Here is a 25,892-nt window from a genome sequence, read left to right as displayed (position 1 = left end):
AATATAACAGATCCCATAATAGGATACATTTTTGGCACAAAAATAAAACCAGATAATGATTGTTTTATTAGAGTACACAGCAGAAACAAAAACACATTAAACAGTATGTATAGATTTGTCTTTAATTCTCCATTCAACTTGCTGCCAAGGCAGTGATGACAGAATTTCTACTGTGGCAGTAACTCTTCATGCATTCTATGGGGAAGAACAACCTATTAGTCCCTGGATGAGGGACAAATCAAACAAATCAAAGTCTAAAATTTGAACACTTATCTTCATAACTTTAAATAACTGATTTACCGTAATTTTCTTATAAAAAAAATACCTACTTCTACTAACTGCAAAAAGAACATTTCCTCCTCAGAGCAAGCTAAATTCACTTCCTTTCTCTCTCCCTCTCACAAACACACACACAGGAAAAGTACTTCATATATCAACATAACTTAGTGTGGAAGAATTTAAAAGATCATATGATCAAAAATCTATGGGCTAGATTTGCACTCAGCAAAAATTCTGAGAGCAGGTATAAACTATCTTTATCTTTAGGCACATTCATGCCCCCAGTCATGGCCTGTCCTGACACTGGTTTGGTCCTCCAATGCAACTTCAGAGCAATTTCACAGTTCTAAATTATGCCCGTTCGCCTACACTTCAGGGAGTCATTCTGGCAGTTGGGGGCAACAAAAAGTGTATGGAACCACTTGCTATGCCCCCATTCTCTCAATTATCTGATGATCTCATGGGACACCCAAAATCTTCAGATAATTAAGGTGCCTGCTCTGCAAATTCTGAAGACTCCTGACCCTGAGTGGAAACTTTAAAACCTGTAATAGAGACTCACAGTTAAAGTACTACTGGCTAATTTCTCCAAGGCTGACTGATTTGGCAAAATTTGTCTACACTCAGGTTTGTTGGGTATTCTCGTCCTGTTGCTATTGCTCTAGCATTAACAATCATGGGAATGCTTCTGCAGAAAATGGCCACTGGCATTTTAAACACTTTGGGTATGTCTACACTGCAGCTGGGAATGAGACTCCCATCCTGAATAGACAGACTTGCACTACTGGGGTTGAGCTAGCATGTTAAAAATAGCAATGTGGATATTGCTGCACCAGTGGAGGCTTGCACCAGCCAGCCAAAATTGGACCCACAACTACAGTGTATGTACCCTATGTTGTCTAAGTATGCTCAGAGCAGGTGTAGAAGACAAGGTGTTTGAAATGCCTGTGCTTTTCTACACTAGGATTTACACCAATGCTAGCACCAGTGGTGCAAAACATGTAAAATTAATAAATAATAACAGCGTAAAAAAAAGGCAAGACCTCATATCATCAAACCTCATTTATCCAAAATCACTGATTATTCAAAACAAGGTTATGTCTCTAGACTGTTGCAGGGGATTTCAGATAAGTTGAGATTTGAAAGCAAGGGCTACCTGCCATTTGGTGTCCAAGGTCAGTCAGCTCATCAGGGTGTATAAGTAGAACCTTTAGTAAGTCCCTCTACCTAAAAAGAAGGTAACCTTTTGCCTTTGTTCATAGGAGCGTTATCCATTGAAGTCTGTACATTTCCCCCATGCTGGGCAGCTCAACAGTGCACAGTTCAATTTGGTAGTACATAAACTCATTTTTTTGTAAAATTCTCATTTTTGGTGTAGAACCGTTCCTGCACCACTGGTGCTACCATTGGTGTAAGTCCTAGTGTAGACAGGCACAGGCATTTCAAACACCTTGTCTTATTTGTTGGTCTATACAGGTGAGTCTCACCTTACGCTGGGGTTACGTTCCGCTGTCAGCGCGTAAAGCGAAAATCGCAAATAGTCAAAATTACATTGAGTGTAATGGCGGGCGGAATCGCCCGCACTACAGGTACAGTATTTAAATTATTTCTCTCTTTTTTGGTGTTTTTGCTGACCACGCAAAGCTGAATTCGCGCATGTTAAATGCGCGTAAGATGAGACTTGCCTGTATTTTGTCTGTTTGACATAACAAAGGTCTATAAATCAATTTTAAAAGCTCTTATTTAAGAGAAACGATTATCCGAATTAAAACAGGATATATCAGGAGGACAATTGTATCCGGAGTATAACCCCAAATTATCTAAAGTAATATGGGGGGGAGGGGTAGGAGGGTAGATTGAGCCCCTTAAATAGCTGAAGGCTTAAACTAATTGGTGGCAGGATCAGCGCCATCTTAAAAAACAGATTGTAAGCTCTTTGAGGCTGAGTCTTTTTGTTAGGTCTTTGTACAGGACCCTTTATCCAAGACTGGGGCTCCTACGTGCTACCATAATAAAAATAAATAAAAAAATAAAACCATTCAAGCTCTGCAACATTAAGCTATAGTTAAGTAGATAGAACTGCAGAACCATCAAGAGCTCCAGAGCTGGGAGTCTCTAAGTTTTAATGACAGGTTTCAGAGTAGCAGCCGTGTTAGTCTGTATCCGCAAAAAGAACAGGAACAGTATCCTGTTCTTTCTAAGTTTTAAGGCACTAAAGCACCAATTCAGTGGTAAATTTCCCAGGATCAACATTTCACTTAAAACTTGTCTGATCTTCAAGATATCCAGAACCAGGGTTTGTATAATCAAACGTTTGACAACATAGCTAGAACAATGTTTTTAATATTAACTTTAATTTTTAGTAAATTGAGTGCTCATAAAAGGTGTCAGATTCTTTTCACAATGCCAGAGTGACTCTTTATTCAGTGTTACTGGAGTGGATTTTACTGCTCCAACAACTCTTAGTATACTCTTATAATTCATAGGTTTGACATTACCCATAAAATACTTTTCTTTTAAATACGAATTGCGGTGTAATTATGATATCGCAATTCCTTATTACAAGTTACACACAAATACTCAACTCTTTCCATACTGATAGTGATAATTTTGTTCCATTGCTATATTCCTTGGGGGGAATTCTGCACCAGAAAATTAAAAATTCTGTGAATATTTTAGAATTCTGAAAAATTCTGCATATTTTATTTGTCAAAATAACACAATATAATCACACCAGTTTCAATTATTTTCGTATTTTATTTCAAAACACCGATCAACAAGTATGTCTGTAACAATACAAACAACAACAAAGATACCCCCTCTCCACTCCTGGGATAATCTGTGGAGGTGTTGGAGGGGGTTTTTGTTGGGTGCTGGAGGGGGCTGTGCTGGACCCCCCCTTGGCCCAGACTCCCGTCTCATTTTCCCCCCACTCAGAACCCAGCACAAAGCCAGATACCCACACTCCCTTACCCCCAGAGCCCAGCTACAGGCTCCACTCTGCACAGCTTCATTACTGTCCCACTGGGGGATGCGGTGTGATCCCCGCCCTCCCTCACCCTTTGCGAGAGCCAGACCAGCCGGGCAAATGAGGATCAGGCCTGGCAGCCAGAGCGCACATAGCCACAGGGCCTCCATTCCCACCGGGACGGGCACTCCACTCACTGTGGGGCTATGGCCCACACTCCACCTCTTTCATTCAGGGCAGGCCGGGAACCGCAACCCGCCCATGCCTCCTTCACAGGCATACTGCAAACAGGGGTGCTTGGCTCTGCTGGGTCCAGCAACCCCTAGCGGTGGCCAGCAGCTCTGCAATGCCAAATCGGGGGGGCGGGGGGGGAGGGAAAGGGAAATGAAATTCTGCACAGAACATTAATTCTGTGCAAATTCTGCATTGCACAGTGATGCAGAATTCCCCCAGGACTAATTGTAGGATACTGTGTTTATCATCACACAAAATGCAAAAATTCAAACTGTCTGAACTTTATAAGAATATGTGCATGTAGTTGCCCTATCTGCAGTAAAATTAACTGATGCTCCTTGCAGAACATATCAATATAGCATTACATTTTTTAGATTATCATCTTGTTCATACAATGAGGGTCTGGAAAGAGGTTCCACAACCAGCATTTAAGCAACGTTCATAACATCTTAACTGAGCTCCCAAAGAAAATATTGGATAGTGAATTTTAGCAGGTAAAAAATGAAGAGGCTGACAGAGAGATACAAAGATGTTCTGAAAAAGAATCTCATCCAATAAGACATGCATATCAGTCCAAGTACTGTAGCACACAGATAAGTTTTCCAAATCAAAGAAACATCTTTAACAAATCAGGCTTCAAAAATTTTTGTGTATCAATAACGACAAAAAAGAGAAAGTACTTTGTAAGCGGACACAGAAGGAGTTAGACAATGAACATTAATACACTTTCTACAAAAAGGCCTATATATCAAAAATTCAACTGTAGTCTGAATCACAAAAGCTCTTGCTACACTGGTCATCTTTGGTAAAGAGTAACTGATAACTGTAAAGTGAAAAATTCAACTTCAGAAGGCATGTTTAAAGCACAAATGAATGATCAGAAAAATTTTAGATAAAGGTGATAGTACATTAGGTACAGAGTTACAAAGGGCTACTAAAAAATAATTTTTAAGTGGGTAGAAAAGCCTTTTTTTTTTTTTAATAAAGGCATGTAATAAGTTTCAGAGTAGCAGCCGTGTTAATCTGTATCCGCAAAAAGACCAGGAGTACTTGAGTACTTGTGGCACCTTAGAGATTAACAAATTTATTTGAGCATAAGCTTTCGTGGGCTACTAGCTCAAATAAATTTGTTAGTCTCCAAGGTGCCACAAGTACTCCTGTTCTTTTTGCTTGTAATAAGACACCTCAGGAAGCAAGCTGTTTTTATTCTGACACATTTTTATGCCTGAAATGAATGTAAGAAAAAAACAAACAAACATTAAAGATTATTTAAAACTAAACATTTCCCAAGTTTAAAAAACATATGTTCTTTATTATATAAATTTGTCACAATAGGTATTTTGCATATTTTATTATAATCTGGACATTTTAAAATTTATACACAAAATAAATACAAATTAAAATGTTCACCAATGACCTACGCACAAAGTAAGATTTATAAATCTATCTAAATTTCTTTCATTTGCTAGAGCATCTATTAAATATGTTAACAAATCACATAGTAATACTCACCCTAGTATTCGGTTCATTCCATGCCTAGCAGCATAATGTAATGGAGTATTGTGCTGATAGAGTTCCCCATAAGAAGTATTTGGATCGAGGGATTCTTTTAGTTGAGGGTTGCTCTCATATATTTGACAGGCCAGATTTTCATCTCCATTTATAAGTGCTTTGCGGAATTTGGTGGTTGTATTTCCCATGTTGTTATTCTAGTAAATAATGGCACTATTTTCCTTTCCCTTTCAGCCACTCATTTTATGAGTCCGCAACATGTTTCACATCCTAAAAAAAAAAAAAAAAAAAATTAAAAAATAAAAAGTTATATATTCATTTCAAATGCTGTTTTAAACCCTCTTTCTTAAAGAAATTTGTCCAGAATTCAACGTATTGTAAACAGGTATCTGAACAATTGCTTAAGGAAAGTAAACTCTGTGGTGCATTATCAAAGTCCTTATATGAATAGTTACAAATTTCCCTGAGTCTCTAATTCTACACAGATTAACTATTTCCCTGTTAAACTATAACGTATTTCCACATAATCATGTGGGAAATGTTTTTACAACACACACACACTTTGAACTTGGATTGTTCTATTAAAAAAATATATAAACACTTCCTCCTGGCACATACCACTTTGCAATAGAAAACAAAGACAGACTTAGAATTGCAATATTTACAAGTGATTGCAAAGTTAACTCTTATTAAAATCCAAGTAAAATTGTTAAAGAACAAAATGGAGGGATGACAAATGTTTCACAAGTATGCAAGATATTATGTTGTAGGTAGAAGTTTAGTCAAAGAAAAGCATACCAAAATGAGCTTGAATCACCTCTGTTTTTGTAGCTGTGTGTAATTAGCACATCTCTATGCCATAGGGCTATTATACCCCAGAGTACTATTCACCACAGCCCTTCCCCAAAAGTTCTGCTGGACAGGATGGTTTTAAATTATGTTCAGAGCTCTACGGGAGCCTCGCTGGTGAAAGATGACTTGGGAAGTCTGCTGGGCTCCCCCATCTATGGCCAGAACCAGCTGACTGGGGACTGAGCTAGCCACCTGCAAGTCGTCCAGAGGAATGGAGTTATTTTGGTGACTTGTGACACCATAACCCACCTCCAGGTAGACTTTCCACCACCACTGAGCTCTTGGTTACACAGGCTAATCTAAGCCCAAACTCTTTAGTAATGCAATTTGTTTTGCATAGACTTTTGTCCCTCTCAACCATCTCTCTATTTTAAAAGATCAATGTGTATATATATTTGTAAGAATACTAATGCTTTGATTTTGGGAGTGATGATGCCCATCAGGATGAACTACTGCAAAATGAATACATCAAAAGTATGCAGAAGTATTTGCATCCTAAGAACTCCAAAATGTCCAGCTATATTTCATAAATATACAAAGGGAAAAAATGTAGCTACTTCTTCCCTCCAGTGCTACCAAACACAAGGGAGCTAAAGACATCCCTGCTTTAGCTTGGAGCCAGATTTACTGGAGTAAGACAGACTTCACACAAAACGTGCATGACGGTTCTGGCATTTTACATTATCAATATCATAGCCTGCAAAAGAAATGAAAACCTTTTAAAATGCTCTCAAGAATAACCTTTAATATAGGACAGAATTTAGTTAAATATACAATGCTCTTTATACTGATGTGACTCAAAGTACTTTATAATATGAGCTAAATACTGCTAGTGCAATGAAGCACCCACTGTACAATAGCTCACAACTGAATACTACTGCTCATCCACCAGTACTACACTATCCACACTGGGTATGAACCCAAGTCCTAGTGAGAAATGTGAAAGAATACCTACCAGCCCATGCTCAGAGGAAATAAGTAACTGTTAGATATATTAGATATCTTCCATTCTTATATGCAGTGTTGTTATAGCCATGTTGGTCCCAGGATGGGCACAGTACGCAGTGGTCAGAGGGTTATAAATGGTGAGACCTCTGGGGATGATGTTTTGTTTCTTGCATTTGCACTGAAAGTAGATGTCACTGTTAAGTTTTGCATCAGGTTGTGGAGTTTCCCTTTCATACAGCAAAATTCATTATGTTCCATTGTTGGAGCTATGTTGGTCCAATAAAAGATTATCTCATCCACCTTGTCTCAGCTATATTATTAGAGTCAGTAATAACAATGACAGACTAACAAGTATTGACTAAAAAGAGTATCAATATAGAATCACAGAACTGGAAGGGACCTCAAGAGGTCATCTAGTCCAGTCCCCTGCACTGTGGCAGGACTAAGTATTATCTAGACCATTCCTGACAGGTATTTGTCTAACCTGCTCTTAAAAATCTCCAATGATAGAGATTCCACAACCTCTGTAGGCAATTTATTCCAGTGCTTAAACACTGACAGTTAGGAAGTTTTTCCTAATGTCCAACCTAAACCTCTCTTGCTGCAATTTAAGACCATTGCTTCTTGTCCTATCCTCAGAGTTAAGAAAAACAAATTTTCTTCCTCCTCCTTGCAACAACCTTTTATGTACTTGAAAACTGTTATGTCCCCTCTCAATCTTCTCTTCTCCAGACTAAACAAACCCAATTTTTTCAATCTTCCCTCATAGGGGGAGGGATAGCTCAGTGGTTTGAGCATTGGTCTGCTAAACCCAGGGTTATGAATTCAATCCTTGAGGGGGCCACTTGGGGGATCTGGGGCAAAATCAGTACTTGGTCCTGCTAGCGAAGGTAGGGGGCTGGACTCTATGACCTTTCAAGGTCCCTTCCAGTTCTAGGAGATGGGATATCTCCATTAATTAAAGATCATGTTTTCTAGTCCTTTAATAACTTTTGTTGCTCTTTTCTGGACTGTCTCCAATTGGTCCACATCCTTCCTGAAATGCGGCGCCCAGAACTGGACACAATACTCCAGTTGAGGCCTAATCATCATGGAGTAGAGCGGAACAATTACTTCTCGTGTCTTGCTACAATACTCCTGCTAATACATCCAAGAAGGCTATTCACTTTTTTTGCAACAGCATTACACCATTGACTCATATTTAGCTTGTGGTCCACTATGACACCCAGATCTCTTTACGCAGTACTCCTTCCAAGGTAATCATTACCCATTGTGTGTGTGTGCAACTGCTTGTTCCTTCCTAAATGGAGTACTTTGCATTTGTCCTTATTGAATTTCATCCTGTTTACTTCAGAGCATTTCTCCAGTTTGTCCAGATCATTTTGAATTTTAATCCTATTCTCCAAAGCACTTGCAACCCCTCCCAGCTTGGTGTTGTCCGCAAACTTTATAAGTGTACTCTCTAAGCCATTATCTAAATCATTGATGAAGATATTGAACAGAAACTTATCCCTGCGGGACCCCACTCGTTATGCCCTTCCAGAATGACTGTGAACCATTGATAACTATTCTTTGAGAATGGTATAGGGAAATCATCAGTATCATAAGATTCACATTCACATATTACAATGTTTCTGATTATTAACTTCTGCCTCAAACAGTCAAGAGCCACAGGTCAACTAGGGCGGGGATCCCCTTATAAGAAGCATCTCTAGGACAGTAGTTCTCAACCTTTCCAGACTATCATATCCCTTTCAAGAATCTGATTTGTCTTGTGTACCCCAAGTTTCACCTCATTTAACAGAAATGAGAAAGCTTCGGCTTTCTGCCCTAGCGAGTCTAAAACTGGCCCTGGCGACCCCATTAAAACAAACTCACCCACAGTTTGAGAACTACTAGTATAGTCTATAGGACAGTATAAACACATCACTGTATGAAATTTTAGTTTGTACTGACTTCGCTAGTGCTTTTTACGTAGCCTGTTGTAAAACTAGGCAAATATGTAGAGGAGTTGATGTAACCCCTGGAAGACCGCTGCATACCCCCAGGGGTATTGTTCAGCCAGAAGATAATAGGTAAGGACCGTTTCCTCCCCTGCTCAACTTATGCAAAGGCTGAGTGTTAGCAATTCCAAGGCCAGGCCCAGATGGGACTATGTAACAAGTCAGTGTGACTACTGTGAGTTAAAGAAGGGATTCTGGGGAATAGTAAGAAGGTGGTATGATGCTCCCCCAGGGTACCCAAGATGGAGAGGCACCTCCCCCCCCTTAGCATTAAACAGCCTTGTCTGGGCCTGCTGTGGATCAGTACCCTGAAACCAACTGCCTCTGGCAACACAAGCACCACCTTTTAGGCCTCCACAGACCTCACTCTCTCTGCACAGGTAATGACAGGCACACACCTACCCCCAAATGCTCGGAGCATTCCCTGCGGCACCCAGTCTCTCATCCACTAAACATTCACAGAGTTACCAGGCCTGCTATTCCCAGAGAAACAGTACACACCAGCTTGTAAGAGTCAACTCAATACTCTGCTTAACACACAGCACTGAGATCTATTTATAGTGAAAATAAGAATAAGATTATTATCAACAACTAGAGATTCAGTAGATAGAGTTAGGATACTGGAAACAAATGGTTTTATTATATATAAAAAATATAAACCAAAATTATAATACTCTTTCTAGAGACAAAAGTCATTTATCTCACCCAAAGTCCTCTTCAGCATTTTCAACCAAGAGTAGCTGAGACCCATTTTCACGAATGTAAATGCGCTAATTCCTCGATGCAAGAAGAAGGGGTGCTTTAACTTCTAGAAATATCCCCAAAGTTCATTGTTTTTGCTCACGGACAGGATAATCCTGCATAGCTTGTTTTTTGCAGTGTGCTCCTTTCGTATGGACTTCACATCTCTTTGTTAGCATTTTTAAATGTGATGTACATGGGCAACCATTGTACTAGCTTACAATGCTTAATTTACATCTGAACAGAGAGATAGGTGAATACACATCTCTTGTCTGACAGGAAATCTGTTTTTCACCTCTGCTGGTGACAAATACCCATGATCCAGACTCTTAAGAACATATTTTCAGTACATATACACCTCTATCCCGATATAACACTGTCCTTGGGAGCCAAAAAAATCTTACTGGGTTATAGGTGAAACCGTGTTATATCGAACTTGCTTTGATCCGCCAGAGTGCGCAGCCCCGCCCCCACGGAGCGCTGCTTTACCACATTATATCCAAATTCATGTTATATCGAGTCGCATTATATCGGGGTAGAGGTGTACACACAACTCCTTGCACAGTATCTGTACATACATTTCACAATGACATTAATAACTAGTGTGACCCCACCTTTCATTTGAGACCTCACGTGACATTATTTGGTGAACCAGACTGAACATCCCAGAACCAGGATATTCCTGTACCCCTTTGCCAGTTGGCATTAAGAGGTTCTTGGGTAACAGGTGGGATAAGCAGTCCAGGGCTGCAAGGGATAGCAACCTCAGGGACGTGGTTTAGCCTAGCAGCTTAGAAAGAAGAGGAGAACAGAGAACCAGCCTTGGGGAAAACGGAGGAGGAAAAGCAAGCATGAAGACACACAAATGGCTATTAGAAAAAATAGCAAGGCCAGGACAGATCCAGAGAACTGGAATAAGCAACTGAAAAGGGGTGGGAGAAGGAGATGCACATGAGCATTATAAGCCCTGTCTTGACTGGGTCAAGGGTGTGTTTTTCACTTTGTGTTAACTCAGTCAACTTAGCTTAACACGACTTAAAAACCCCATTAAGATGCAGGCAAATGTTTGAATTTGTAGTATCTAGCCATACTGGAGCATAAGGAACAGCCTATACCCCAACATGGACAGCTAACAACTTCAAACATGTTAACCTGCACGTTAATGGGATTTTTAATATTAAGCTAACAGTTCAAAAACACTGCCTTTTTGCCTGTCAAGACATATCCTTATAGAGCAGGGGTGGCCAAACTTACTAGCCCTCTGAGCCATATATGACAATCTTCAGAAGTTTGAGCCAGGGCACACCTGCAGGGAGCCGGAGATTGGGGAGCCCTATGGGAGGCACCTGACAAGGCTCAGGGCTTCAGCCCCGAGCCGTGGCAGGTGTGCTACGCTGGGCAGAAGCCCCGAGACCTCCTTCCCCGCTGGGCAGAAGCCCCATTGCACCACCCCGCTGCAAGGCAGAGGTCCTGAGCTCCCCACCCCACCCTGGTAGGTGGAGAAGGACTCTGCAAACCACACTTTAATGGTAAAAGAGCCGCATGTGGCTTGCGAGCCACAGTTTAGCTACCCCTGTAATAGTGCAAAAATAACAATGGCTCTGATAATGAAGAGCTACTCAAGTGAAAGACCCTCCAGCAAATAGTCTAAAAAACTCCTCAGACATGCAGTAACAGTCTAAATGTGTTCATGCAGCAGGAGTCCCACAAATTCAAGAAGCCAACAGATGGGACAGGGCCACTGTAAATCTACTAGAAAGGCCTAGTCAGTGGTTCTCAACATGTAATATGTGTATTACTGGTGGTATGTGAACTGCATCAGAAAGCATGTGGCAACCACTGGCTTAAGTATCAGAGGAGTAGCCGTGTTAGTCTGAATCTGTAAAAAGCAACAGAGGGTCCTGTGGAACCTTTAAGACTAACAGAAGTATTGGGAGCATACGCTTTCGCGGGTAAGAACCTCACTTCTTCAGATGCAAATTCCATTACTTGCATCTGAAGAAGTGAGGTTCTTACCCACGAAAGCGTATGCTCCCAATACTTCTGTTAGTCTTAAAGGTGCCACAGGACCCTCTGTTGCTTTTTACTGGCTTAAGGTATCTCTTCAAGGCATATCTGGCTGAAGTGTTTGCTCACCAATTGGCAAATAGTATCTGTACTGCAAGTTACAGAGGTACTTCCATTCCTAGCCATATGTACATTCTTATAAGTGCACAAATAAAAAAAAAAATCCTTACATCAGCATAAATTCTACCTCCTCTCCCCAGCTGGCTCTCCAGCCCTCGTTGTCCTTCAAAATTGTATTTTTTGGAATTCTTTTTACCCTTAAAATTTATCAAAGCCTTTGATCATATTAATCATCTCAAACTTATCTAAAGCTTTAGATTAAATTTCTTAAGCCACTTTGAGCCAGATTGCTTTAAACTATAAACTTTAAAAAAAACAATTAATACGAAGGGAGAATAAGGGGCTCAGAGTCCGAACAGGACAGAAGGTTAAAAGGCAGCATTTGGGCAAGGTTCAGATCATTGCTTGTTCAGGATACATTTATTGCCTTTAAACATGAACGCCTTTGAAACTGCAACCAAACCAAATTCTTTAAGGCTGGTACCTTTTGAACATTACATCAAGAAGAAAAAATGAAGCCAGTTTGAAGAAATTCAGTTTAGTAGTTTCGAAGTTTAAAATCAGCAAGTCCTGGGAGGATCAAAAAAAGTTTAAAACCAGCAATATTTAAAATACCAAAGGGAAATGATTAGGGCCTTACCAAATTCACAGCTGTGAAAAATGCGTTACGGACCATGAAATCTGGTCTCTCCTGTGAAATTTGGCTATTGTAGGGGGGTCATGGTATTGCCACCCTTATTTCTGCGCTGACTTCAGAGCAGTGGCTGCTGACCGGGCATCCAGTTCTGAAGGCAGCGCTGCTGCCAGCAGTAGCTCAGAAGTGAGGGTGGCATGGTATGGGGGGAGCATCACTTTTTGGGGGGAAGGCAGGGACAGCATTACGGGTAGGTGACGTGGTTGGGAGGGCGGTATGGTCACCCCACACACACAGCCAGTCCAAGGCCCCTTAAAATCCAAGTGCTTGGGAGGAGCAGAGCTGGGGGCACCCTGGCTAGGGGCTCCTAGTGTGGCTCCAGCTGCTAGCCCCAGCTGGGCTGTGGAGGGACAGGACTTCCTCTTACCCAGCCCCAGGAGCAGGCCGTGTAAGAGCACACCCACCACCAGTGGCAGTGCAGAAATAAGGGTGGCAATACCGTACCATGTCACCCTCACTTCTGTGTTGCTGCTGGCAGAGGCACTGCCTTCAGAGCTGGGCTCCTGGCCAGCAGCCGTCACTCTCCAGCTGCCCAGCTCTGAAGACAGTGCTGCCACCAGCAGCAGCGCAGAAGTGAGGGTGACAATACCACGACCCACCTACAATAGCCTTGCACCCCAACCCCTTTTGGATTGGGCCCCCCAGTTACATCATGAAATTTCAGATTTAAATATCTAAAACCGTGAAATATAAGATTTTAAAAATCATATCAACATGAAATTTACCAAAATGGACCATGAATTTGGTAGGGCCCTAGAAATTATCAACATGGATTCTCCAATATGGGGGTCACAAACAAGCCCAGGGGGTGAGGTGCAACAGCACTTCCTTTCTTTACAATTACATATGGAAGTCCCAAAGCTTTCTTTGTTGTAACACAGAGTCATACTATGGAAAAATGTTGAAAGCCACTATTTTGGATTAATGCAAACCTAGAGAATTTCAGAGTTCTTTGGCCCCCAATGTTACAAGTTCTAGCTATGAATTGATCTAAAACACCAAATGTAAAGTTTCAAAATGTGCTGATTTTAAGCATTCAGAAGTTTAAAACTAATTTCCTTCAAGCCAACTTGATTTTCAGGTCCCAATGAAATCTACAATAAAGCTCATCTTAAAGAAAATCAGATGCAGCAATTTTGCAAACCAAACTTAAATATACTTTTAATTAGCTGTCATACATCCACAATGCATCTTTTAACTCCTGATGCTGCAATGAGCTCTGTGCGATAGACCCCTGAATCTGTGCAGCGCCCTCTAGGTATGTCTACACTGCAATTAAAAATCGGCAGCTGATCTGTGCCAGCTGACTCGGGCATGTGGGGCTCAGGTTAAGGGCCTGGTTAATTGCAGTGTAGATGTCTGGGCTCAGACTGGAGCCTGGGCTTTAGACTCTGAGAGGTGGGATGGCCCCACAGGTTGGGCTGCAGGCCAAGCCTGAACATCTATACTGCAATAAAACAGCCTCTTAGCCGAAGCCCCACAAACCTGAGTCAGCAGGCATGGGACTGCTGCATGTTTTTAACTGCAATGTAGACATACCCCCAGTGAGCAATGGGATCCATGCACATTTAAGCTCATTACAGGGGCAGGGTCTAACTCTTCATTTATGCACTAAAGGAAAAGTACATCCTTCATTTGTATCTTTTATAGAAGTCTCAACCCTGCAAGTTGAGCATGTAGCTAGTCTATGCAACTGCATGGCCCTGTCACGAATATTCTCAACCTCCCTCACCCACACCCACTCCCTCTGCTTGTATCTTATTTTGTTTACCCTGTATTAATTTGAGGGACAATCCTATAACCTAGTTTATGCAGGGGACCACTGAACTGATCTCAAACACTAAAGTGAAATTTAATATTGCTTATTTAAATCTCTAAAGGTGCAGATTACATCCAGAGACCCAAATCAGATTAGGTCCCCACTGTGCCCAGTGTTGATACATAATAAGCACTCATCCCTGTGACCAAGAGCTTACTATAGATCTCCAATCCTAGAATCAGGACACAGAGTTCCAGGACCTTATATCAGGACCTGTTTGAGGCAGTGGCTGTCACTTATGTCTTATTATAGTTCCTACCACAATAGGGCACCAACTGGGTTAATAAAATGTAAAAAGCAACAACATGCTTTCTTAGTACATAATTTTAAACACTAAGAACTTCAGTAAAACTAATTATTTCTCAAAATGAGCAAATGCAAAAGCCCTCCATGATCCAAGTTTAAAACTTCAGCTATTTTGCTGTAGGTTAATGTAAAGTGTTAGAATTAGGGCTGTCGATTAATCACAGTTAACTCATGTGATTAACTCAAAAAAATTAATTGCGATTAATTGCACTGTTAAACAATCGAATACCAACTGAAATTTATTAAATATTTTTGGATGCTTTTCTACATTTTCAAATATATTGATTTCTATTACAACACAGAATACAAAGTGTACAGTACTCACTTTATATTATTTTTATTTAAAATATTTGCCCTGTAAAAATGATAAACAAAAGAAATAGTATTTTTCAAACAGTGCAATCTCTTTATCATGAAAGTGTAACTTACAAATGTAGATTTTGTTCTTGTTTCATAACTGCACTCAATAACAATGTAAAACTTTAGAGCCTACCAGTCCACTCAGTCCTACTTCTTGTTCAGCTCATCACTAAAACAAACAAGATTGTTTACATTTATGGGAGATACTGCTGCCTGCTTCTTATTTACAATGTCACCTGAAAATGAGAACAGGTGTTCACATGGCACTTTTGTAGCCCGCGTTGCAAGGTGTTTGAGTGCCAGATATGCTGAACTTTTGTATTCCCCTTCATGCTTCAGCCACCATTCCTGAGGACATGCTTCCATGCTGATGATGCTCATTAAAAAAAAACAATGCGTTAATTAGATGTGACTGAATTCCTTGGGGGAGAACTGTATGTCTCCTGTTCTGTTTTACCCGTATTATGCCATATATTTCATGTTATAGCAGTCTCGGATGATGACCCAGCACATGTTCGTTTTAAGAACACTTTCACTGCAGATTTGACAAAACGCAAAAGGTACCAATGTGAGATTTCTAAAAATAGCTATAGCACTCGACCCAAGGTTTAAGAATCTGAAGTGCCTTCCAAAACCTGAGAGGGTGTGGAGCATGCTTTCAGACGTCTTAAAAGAGCAACACTCCGATGCAGAAACTACAGAACCTGATCCACCAAAAAAGAAAATCAACCTTCTGCTGGTAGCATCTGACTCAGATGATGAAAATGAACATGCATCAGACAGCTCTGCTTTTGATCGTTATCGAGCAGAACCCATCGTCTGCATGGATGCATGTCCTCTGGAACGGTGGTTGATGATGAACTGACATATGAATCATTAGCACATCTGGCACGTAAATATCTTATGATCCCAGCTACAACAGTGCCATGAGAATGCCTTTTTAGGTCACATTGTAAACAAGAAGCAGGCAGCATTATCTCCTGCAAATTGTAACCAAACTTGTTTGTCTGAGCGACTGGCTGAAGTAGGACTGATTGGACTTGTAGGCTGTAAAAAGTTTTGTTTTATTTTTGAATGCAGGTTTTTTTTGTACATAATTCTACATTTGTAAGTTCAACTTTCATGATAAAGAGATTGCACTATAGTACTTGTATAAGGTGAATTGAAAAATACTATTTATTTTGTTTTTGTACAGTGCAAATATTTGTAATAAAAAATATAAAGGAAGCACTGTACATTTTGTATTCGGTGTTGTAATTGAAATCAATATATTTGAAAAATGTAGAAAACATCCAAAAATATTTAAATGGTAGTCTATTATTGTTTAACATCACGATTAATCGCGATTAATTTTTTTTAAATCGCTTGACAACCCTAGCTAGAATTCTTTTAAATTTGAATTATGTATTTTTCAACCCTGGCAAGATTCACAAATGACTGAAGTGATTTTATTCAAAAGGTAACCAGAAGAATTAACCTTTAAACGTAAGTCAAACATGGAAAACTTCAGTCCAAAGGTGAATGTTTCAGAAAGTTAAGAGCATGTATAAATAGAGGATTATGAGAAAGGTGTTCTGCATACCTAAATAGAGCAGGAGCTACAATACTAGGCTCCAGCTATAATAATAATGATAATTACACTGCATACATGTACACCAACTACTACTTCAGCTCAGATCCAGTATGGATGAATTATTTAAGTTGGTAGATGTGCATGCCTTCAGAAACATTTGAATAAAATCTTATTTTGGATTTAAGATAGCAGAGAAGGGAAAGAACAGGAGGAAGGATAATAGAGAAAGGAGAACAGAGGACAAAAGGAAAAGTAATCGGGAAAGCAAAAAGCAGAGCGTGATAGGATAATATGCCTCAGATACCTTAATCCTATTGCTCAAGTTGCTTTTCTCTGAAAAAACTGAAGGGCAGGAAGGAGGAGAGAGAGAAAAAGGAAGAGAGAAGGTGAGATTGGGAGAGGTAGAGAAGGCAAAGAAAAGTGGGAAGGAACAGACTCACAGATTTACCTCCATCTATAACCCCATCTAAACACTGATTGGAATTTTATTTTTTTAAATGGCAAGTAATGTGACTTTCAACTTCAGCATGCCAGAAAAGTGGCAGAATTTCAATTGTAATAGTCCTTTAAACATGGACTGGACAAAATACCTAAGACTATGCTATAGGTAACAATCCTACACTGGCAGAGGAATGGACTAGACCTAACAGGTCTTTTCCAGCCCTAATTTCTATTATTCTGATTAAACAGAGATGAAAATATTTTCTTCTCAAAATTACTAACTTGACGCGTGTCAAAACATCTGTGCTCAAATTTCTGTTATTTTTCCATACAAACTATATAATCATGTATATAAAGGTAAGGAATACCCAAACAGAATGTTGTCATAGGATAACGGCCTCCTGTTTCTAGACAAATGCCAAAAAAGAGAAGGCTTTTATTAAAAAACACTAAAGTATGTATGTATTTTCTGTTCCTTGAAAAATGAGCCAATGACACTGTTCCTTTCTTATAAAAATTTTACAATACCTAATGACTGATGCACACAACCATTTTATTGCACACTAATGCAGTACTAGTGATTGTTGTTTTCTGTAGAGTATCATTAATGACTTGCAGCACTAAAATTGAGAAGGTAGGGTGAAGAAAAATATCCATTACCATAAATGGAGTCCCAGTTTATCACATGGAACGCCGGTAGGTCAACTCCCTAGTGCTGTTCTGATGAATCTGCCCGAGATGTTTTCAGAACTGCACCACACTGACAGTGCAAGCTGAAAATAAGGAAGAGCTATGTGAAAAGTAACTAGAGCACAAATTTTGGAGAGACTGAATTCGATTTATATTTAAAATTTTCAAGTTGGAGACAGTGTAGTCCAACAGACCAACAGGAGGAACAGACTGACAGATTTACCTTCAGCTATAACCCCATCTAAACATTGATTAGACCAAACAAATAAAAGTAACACATTTTGCCATTATTTACTTAGCTTCAAATCACTTACATATTTACGTCCACACACAAAAGTGCTTACAACTATGAAACAGCAGTTACACCCTAACTCTGATTGTGCTTGTACCGATCAAGGCTAATCACTATGTGCTTCCACCACCGCTTCATTTTGCACTACTGCAATGCTAGTGTAAAAAGCAAGTACTGTGTGGTAGCTTCACTGCTTTAATTGGTCCTCCCAATGCCATACCATGCCTGTCAGATCAAGTTTCTTTACCTCTACGTAAAGCCTTCCAAAATTCCCTCATCTGTACAAAATGAGCTCCACAAACGTTAGCTCTCACTTTTTTACCATCATCCATTTCAATGAGAATGCTGTGGTGGAATGGTGATATCCCAAAGTACTTCCAGGACAAGAATTATGCCTTCTTCACAGTGTCCTAGATGTGTCCACAGCTACCAGCTGACCCAAGGCAGATACCTGGGTCCTCATACAGATCTGGGGCAATGAGGTGATCTAGTCACAGCAAAACTTGACCATTTGTAATAAAGTGTCTGACCCAGACAGATTATGGCATCTGAGCTAGGAAATAGTGCTGAGATACAATCTAAGGCACAAAGATGCAGTACAATGAAGTCTGGGATACAAACAGGTGCTCCAGACTAAGGAGGAAAACAACATCCTTCTATGAAGAATTTGATCACATTCTCTGATCCCAGGCATCTACAGAGCCAGAAACCTCCTTAGCAGCACTGGGGCTCTCAACATTATGCTGGTGAGTACAAGGGCCTCTGTATCAGAGGAGACCAAGATGCTGATATTATGTCTGGGCCCCAATGCCCTTTTTCCTACTACAATGCGACAAACAGCACAAAAGAATATGAAAGAAGACTCAGAAGATGAGGGACCAAGTTATGATCCTATATATTTTTATTTATTTGTCCTTTTTCTGCATCCAACATAGCAATTGCCAACTTGGATTAGACCCACAGTGGTTCATGTAATCCAGTATCCTACCTGACAGTATGCAGATGCTTTACACAATTTATGAAATAATCTGTCAATTGAGAAAATTTCTAATTCTGTAAAAGAATATATCCTGTAACAGATTTATATCCAGGAACAAGAGGGGAGTTTTTTTGGTATCATATACAGACGCTCCCTGACTTATGCAAGGCATTCCGTTCCAGAACTGGTTTAAGGTAACTACTCGCCATTCTTCTTAGTCTGGTGGACACATGCTACAGGCCCAGACAGCCCATGGTGAATTCCATAAGGGCAATGAGGTATTCAAAAAAACAGCAATTTCATGAGGAAAAACATAGCATCAACCAGAACAGAATCTACAGATAGATTCCCCAAATTGTCACAAGTGATTTCACAATTTTAAATATACTGGACAGGAGCGACTCTCCTTTTCAGACTTTATTTTAAAATACTACAGTTTAAAATGAAAACCAAATTAATGTTGTAAAAATTAAGCCTATGCTGCATGGACTCCCATTTACTTGCACTCTAAACTCTTTGAACCCAAGATAACCTCAACTTCCAATTGCATACCTTCATCTCTTTCAGTACTACTGTGGTCACATCCATTTCAGATCTTACAACAGATTTTGAAGCGCTTAGGTATGGAGACTATTGGCCAGATTTTAAGGGCATTTAGACAACTAAAGGTGCAGACAGGTGCATAGTGGGATTTTCAAAAGTGTCTAGCTGCCAAGGGGGCTGGCTACCTAATACTTATGAAAATCTCCCAAGGCACTTAAATACCTTTAATAATCTGGGCCCATGTCATTCTACATGCTAGTACCGTGCCTAACATACTGGGGTCCACGTTCCAATTGGGGCTTTTAGATGCTACTACAATCACCATGATCGATCTGTCCTTCAGCCCTCACATAGACTGCGCCGATCACAATAAGTCTTCCATTCTTCTTGTATCCTGGCCTTCCTTCTCCATGTGCGGCCATGTCTTTTCACAGTAAAATCTTCCCATCTCTTTGGAGGTCGGTTGAGTGGTCGTTTCAGTTCCCATGGGTACCACTCAGCGACAGCTGCAGTTGATCAATTGTCAGTGAGCCTTGCTATATGCCCAGCCCATCACCTTTTACTATGCCTGCTCTCAACGACATCCTGCACTCCACTCTGCTGTCTGATCACTTCATTGGGGACTCGGTCACGGATTGAAATTCCCAGAATTCTTCTTTCCATTGCCCTCTCTGTGACAGACAGTTGCTGCTCCTCTGTCTTTGTCAGCGCCCGTGTTTCGCTGCCAGGCGCTGCCGGGCTACTGCAATACAAATTAAAAAAAAAAAAAAAAAAAAAAGTACAGAGGGGGAATGTTATTTCCCACTGATGTTAAGAAAAATCCTATTAATTTAGCTGTTCATATCAGAGACTCCAATATCCATAAGTTCAAAGAACTGGCATAACCAAGAATTTACTCTAATAAAAGAATGTGCTTCAAAACAAAACGATTAAGTAATCTGCAATCCCTCAAATTCATTTCAGGATGCTGTTTGCTGTTTTAAAAAGCTAATATAAAACTAGAGTGTCAGAATATGCTTTGATTGGAACGGAGAGAAACTGAAGAGAAGGTTCACATATTCTAGAGACTGGCTGTTCTGGAAATCTTTGATGTAACACTGACAATTCATCCTCGCAAAGGCTTGCCCATTTTTCCTTTTATGAACTCTACATAATACAGTAAAACATCCAAGCCATTAATCGGAGCCTCTTTACAGAATGGCCACTGGCCCCACCCAAAGCACCCAGACATTCTTTTTAAGACAAAACTAATGCAAAAAAAAAAAAAATCAAACAGCAGTGCATAATTTCAGTCACCACTAGTATTAGATGGTGTTCTCATTCCTTTCAAGTTCCCAAGTGACAAAATTTGAATACAATTGCTTCAGTTCACAAAAAAACAAACAATCTTGACCCAAAGTAGTGCTACACAGTTAAGTTTATTGGAAGTGGCCTCTGAATTATAGGGATTGTGGTCTTGATTATGCAGCTGCTGCACATGAAGGAAAATGGGAACTGTTCAATGGGATATGCTCACAAGTAGCAGCTGCGGAGTCAGGTTCCTTTTAAAACCGGCATTATGAGAGGTTAACCAAGGCTTTCTCTATGAAGGACAGGCTGCTTTAGACCTTCATACGCCACAACTGATCACACCATTAGTTCTGAATCAGCCAGAAAGCCTTACAGTCACTGATCAAGGACAGCACTTGGAGGAAATTATTTATATGCAGTCCAAAGTAAGAACTGACCTAGGAGGTCAACTATCTTTCCTTTTTCATAAAGGAGTTTGATAGGAATGTATTTTAGGATGTTCCAACAGCAAAAGGGTGGACCCAGTTAAGTAGATTTTCGCAACTTTCTTCTTCCAAGTTTATATTAACGTTTTCAGAATGAGGACTTTTTTTTTTTGGACCAGATTGATTGAATCAGCAGTGACCCACTCCCTTTTTATAGAGAGATATCATCAACAGTCATTAGCTCCTTTAGATTTCCAAAGGGCACTGGCTATATTTACTGCTAAAAATCAAACTATGATATAAAGTAATCAATCCCATGAAATCAAAGTTTTTTGTGTCTGTCTCAAAACTTAACACTCTTGTTTTCCTAGGAAACACTCTACAAGTAGATAAATATACTAAAATATGAATATTTTTAAATTTTTCATGAACATTTTGAAGTCCTGCTTTGATGACTGTAGCTCTTGCTAAACTTATTCCTTGCAGGCTACCACTTTTCTTACAGCAAACAAGTTAAAGGAATAAGAATAGTCATTCCTCATTAAGATCAATGAGAAAAAACCATTACGTTAATACAGATTTTAGGCAAATTTCAATATGTATTTTAAAGACAAGTTAAGGAACCTAATAGGACAATGTCAACTTCAAAAACCACATCTCTGTCTCAAATTCACTTTAGTGTTACAAGGAACAGCTAATGTTGTTATAATTAAAAGATAAGAAAATGTTACTTTCCCATTTTCAGTTACTTTGTGCATTTGACAGAACCCAGTTCTCAGGTGTGCTAAACTTACGTCTCGTATAGCTAACTATCATGTCCTCTCCATTCAAGTCAAAAACTTCAGCTGTCTACCCAATTGTAACATTGTAAATACTATTATACAGATTACCCAGCCCTGAAGAAGAGCTATGTGTAAATTCAATAGCCTGTCTTCTCAATAAAACACATACCTTGCCCCTCTAATATACTGGGACCAACACGGCTATGACAACACTGCATATTTTACAGATAGGAACACAAGATCACTGAATGAATTCCCTATGAGGCACTATGGTCTTGTGGATTTGCCAAAAGCCAAAACACAAAAAGGTTCTAGTCATGGATCCAAATTTGTATTGCTTTATGACCTCGAGGGGTGTGTGACAAATCATCAGTATTGATCAACGCAGAAAGAATGGAAGCTGGAGAAGAGCTGTTTGGATTGCATGCTTTTTAAATCGTCTTTCTCTACAAAGCAAGTGAGAACTAGGTTTGGAAGGATTACATTTATTAGTAAATGTTGATTTCTCCGTATGCACACAAACTGATGAAAAATATTTCTATTAATAATAACTGAAATTTGCAGATTAGTAAGAAAAATGCTGCTGGAGAACTTGGAGTTTAAGGATATTTACTTCATATATTTTGACACGTGATGTTGACAATTTGCGCTTTAATGGTTATAAAGCTTTAACTTTTTGAATCTCAGCATCTATTGCCATTAAATAATTTGTGTCTAACCGTCATCCCATAATTTTCCACAAAAGTGAAAATTTAAATTGATAAAAGTTTTAAAAATGCTTAAAGCCAATATTATCCACCAAAATTATATAAAAAAATGTTTCCAAGCCTAGAGATCATATACTACATGTAGCACTATCAATACACCGAAGAAAATGAATCAGTGCTATAAATACTTGCTTCAAAATACCTAGTTGCACTGAAGCCACTAATTCAAATCTTGAATTACGTGGAATTTTCCAGCAAATCCTTAAAAACAAAGACTGAACTGTACACTTGTATTAAAGAGCATATGATGCGTTTTACAGAAGGGGTGTATGCTGGTGTCATTCTAGAAAGGTCTGAGCTACACCTAAAAGTTAAGTCCAACTAGCTACATTGCTCAGAGGAGTGAAAAATTCACACCCCTGAAACACATGGGGTATATCTGCATGGCAAAAACCCCCGCAGCAGTGAGCATCAGAGTCCAGGACTGTGGACCTGGGCTTTGAGACTCACTGCCGCAAGGTTTTTTTTGGCCCGGTAGACAAACCCCTAGTTAAGAAGACATCAGCACCCGTATGAACACCATTAGGTCGGTGGAGGATTTCTTCTGTCAACAATGCTACTGCCTCTTGAGAGGGCAGATTTACTAGTGACAGAAAAACCCCTTCTGTCACTGAAGCAACTATCTACACTACTGCAGCATACCTGCAGCACTGCAGCCTTACCAATGTAGCATTTGTAGTGCAGACATACCCAAAGTTCCTAGTCCTCAACAACCCACTGTTGTATAATATACTGTGTGCCAGTTGGCTACTGCCCTTCACTCTAGAATCCGCTGCAGTCCTATATATAGCATGTGCCAAAAAATATAAAAAATTATATATTATACACACACACAACACACACACACACACTAAAGTGTGTGTGTGTGTGTGTACACGTACTCTACTTAATTAGGAATGGCTGCTTTATTGGGACATCTTCTAGGAAAACAATTTAGCCTAATGGATAGTAAATGGTAATGATAGTAAATGGTAATGAATTTATTAAATCAGATTAAATATTACAATAGAACCTCAGTTACAAATGGAGGTTGTTCGTAACTCCAAACAAAATGTTTCGGTTCTTTCAAAAGTTTACAACTGAACATTGACTTAATACAGATTTGAAACTTTATTATGTAGAAGAAAAATGCTCCTTTCCCTTTTTCGGAGTTTATGTTTAACACTGTGCTATATTTGCCTTTTTGGGGTATTTTTTGTTGGTGGTGGTGGTTTTTTTGAGGGGTGGGGGTGGGGGGGTCATCTGCTGTTGCCTGATTGTGTACTTCCAGTTCCAAATGAGGTGTATGGTTTACTGGCCAGTTCATAACTCTGGTGTTCGTAACACTGAGGTTCTACTTTAATAAGACAGTTTCTTAATGATGATAAATTTAGCTACACCTCTACCCAGATCTAACGCAACCCAATATAAGGCAGGTTCGCATACAACACGGTAAAGCTCTGACACACTGCTCTGAGCAGCGTGTTAAGGGTGCCGGGCCAGTCCGGGGCCGAGGGAATGGATAAGGGGCAGAGGGTCTCGGGGGCGGTCAGGGGCTGCCCCCCCACTCAGGGTCTGGGAGGCAGGAGCTGTGGGAGGGCACTTTTGAGGGCCCTGCAGTCCCAGAGTGGCCTGGGGGATTAGTGGGGGGCCGGGAGCAGCCCGCTCTGCTTCCCTCGCCCCGGCCCCAGCCGTGTCACTTGGGGGAGGGATCCCCCCCCACTCACCAGCACCTGCGGAAGCAGAACAGCCCGACCCCAGCCCGCTCCACTCCGCCAGCTCCCAGCCACAGCGCTCCACTTCTTGCTGCAGGTGAGTACGGGGGCGTCCTTTCCCCAACCTCTCTGCACTCACCTGAGGTGGGAAGCGGAGTGCCACGGCTGGGAGGTGGCAGAGTGGAGCGGGCTGGGACCGCATCGCTCCGCTTCCCGCCACAGGCGAGTGCGGAGGGCGTCCTTTCCCTAACCTCCCCACAGTCACCAGGGGCGGGAAGCGGAGCAGCCCGGCTCCAGCCTGCTCTATTCTGCCAGCTCCCAGCTGTGGCACTCCGCTTCCTGCTGCAGGGGGGGGCAGGACCTTTCCCCAGCCGCCCCGCAGTGACACAGCTGGGGCCAGGGCAAGGAAAGCAGAATGGGCTGGGGCTGCGTCGCTTCGCTTCCCACCACAGGTGAGTGCGGGAAGGCATCCTTTCCCCAACCTCCCCGCGCTCACCGACGGCGGGAAGCAGAGCGCCGCAGCTGGGAGGTGGCGGAGTGGAGCGGGCTGGGGCCGGGCTGCTTCCACTTCCCATCGTTGCCGGTAAGTGCCTGTCATGGGGTGGGGGTATGGATAGGGGTCGGAGTAGTCAGGGGACGGGTGGTCTCTGGAGGGCGCAGTCAGGGAACAAGGAACGGGGGGGGCCAAAGCACGTTTGATATAATGTGGTCTCACCTATAGTACGGTGAGATTTTTTTGTCTCCCGAGGACTGCGTTATATCGAGGTAGACGTGTACTTCCAAGTAGCTTAATGATGATTAACCAGCTGGAAAATAAATGTGAAATTACAAGATCTAGTATTTTAATATTCAAGATGCTAAATAAAGATTAAGGAAACTCAGGAAGCCTAAGGTATGGGCAGTGAGATCCTACTGACTTCCGATGAAATAGCTCCATTTGAGGAACATTCTTCTCCCTGCCCACTTCCTTTTAAAAAACAGAAAACTAAATGCAAAAAGCAATGTTCATGTAATATTAAGGTTACGTGCTTAGGTACTCATCAAGAAATGCCAAAGTTAAGGTTGAACATGCAACTAAAATTATGTCACCTTTTACATTTGCAATACAATGAAATCCTTAATTATTGGTAAACTTTTAAGGCTACCCTAGTATTGTAACCAGCAATGCTGGCAGTGACTCTACCATACAAGCTGTTATAGCATGTAGCAAATTAGTGGAGTTTTTTTAATAAATAGCATTAGCCTCCTAATTCTGTGTAAGCCTAGATTATCTCCACACGACATTACAATTACATAGTGTTGCTCAAATAATGTCATACAGATTGTTTCTCAAAACAATGGGGCCCTGTGTATTCTGGGGTCAGAAATATGCTGCAGAGCTAGGCTCCAAAATCTGAACTTTCATTTAAAAAAAATGTTCCTAGCCATTATGGTAACAGAGAAAACCTTGAACACATGAAACAAGGTTAACTGAAGCAGTATCATCTGCTTGCATTTGCAGAAAGCATGAAACGATAGCTCTAAGATGTGACCTGCCCCATTCATCTCAATTAGGGCCCTGTTGTCTTCACAG

The 25,892-nt window shown here is 40.6% G+C and overlaps 1 protein-coding gene across 9 annotated transcripts in view; it reads right to left on the bottom strand.

The window, feature by feature from the left end:
• The window catches only part of ANKIB1 (ankyrin repeat and IBR domain containing 1), a 176,113-nt gene that overhangs the window by 138,200 nt on the left and 12,021 nt on the right, over positions 1 to 25,892 (bottom strand). For 5 of the 9 annotated variants that reach the window (XM_065583062.1, XM_065583066.1, XM_065583065.1 and 2 more), the window contains exon 2: positions 4,994 to 5,263. The exons of 1 other annotated variant lie outside the window; for it this stretch is intronic. In XM_065583062.1, the coding sequence (XP_065439134.1) occupies positions 4,994 to 5,181 (188 nt within the window). In that variant the 5' untranslated portion in view covers positions 5,182 to 5,263. Of the gene's footprint in view, positions 1 to 4,993; positions 5,264 to 6,800; positions 6,824 to 19,683; positions 19,796 to 25,892 lie in introns of those variants that run through there. 3 more of the 9 variants (XM_065583063.1, XM_065583064.1, XM_065583069.1) reach the window with 3 other exon arrangements.

Source organism: Chrysemys picta, chromosome 2 (assembly GCF_011386835.1).
Source record: "Chrysemys picta bellii isolate R12L10 chromosome 2, ASM1138683v2, whole genome shotgun sequence".
NCBI classification, from domain to species: domain Eukaryota; kingdom Metazoa; phylum Chordata; order Testudines; family Emydidae; genus Chrysemys; species Chrysemys picta.
This window is presented reverse-complemented; position numbering and strand designations above follow the sequence as displayed.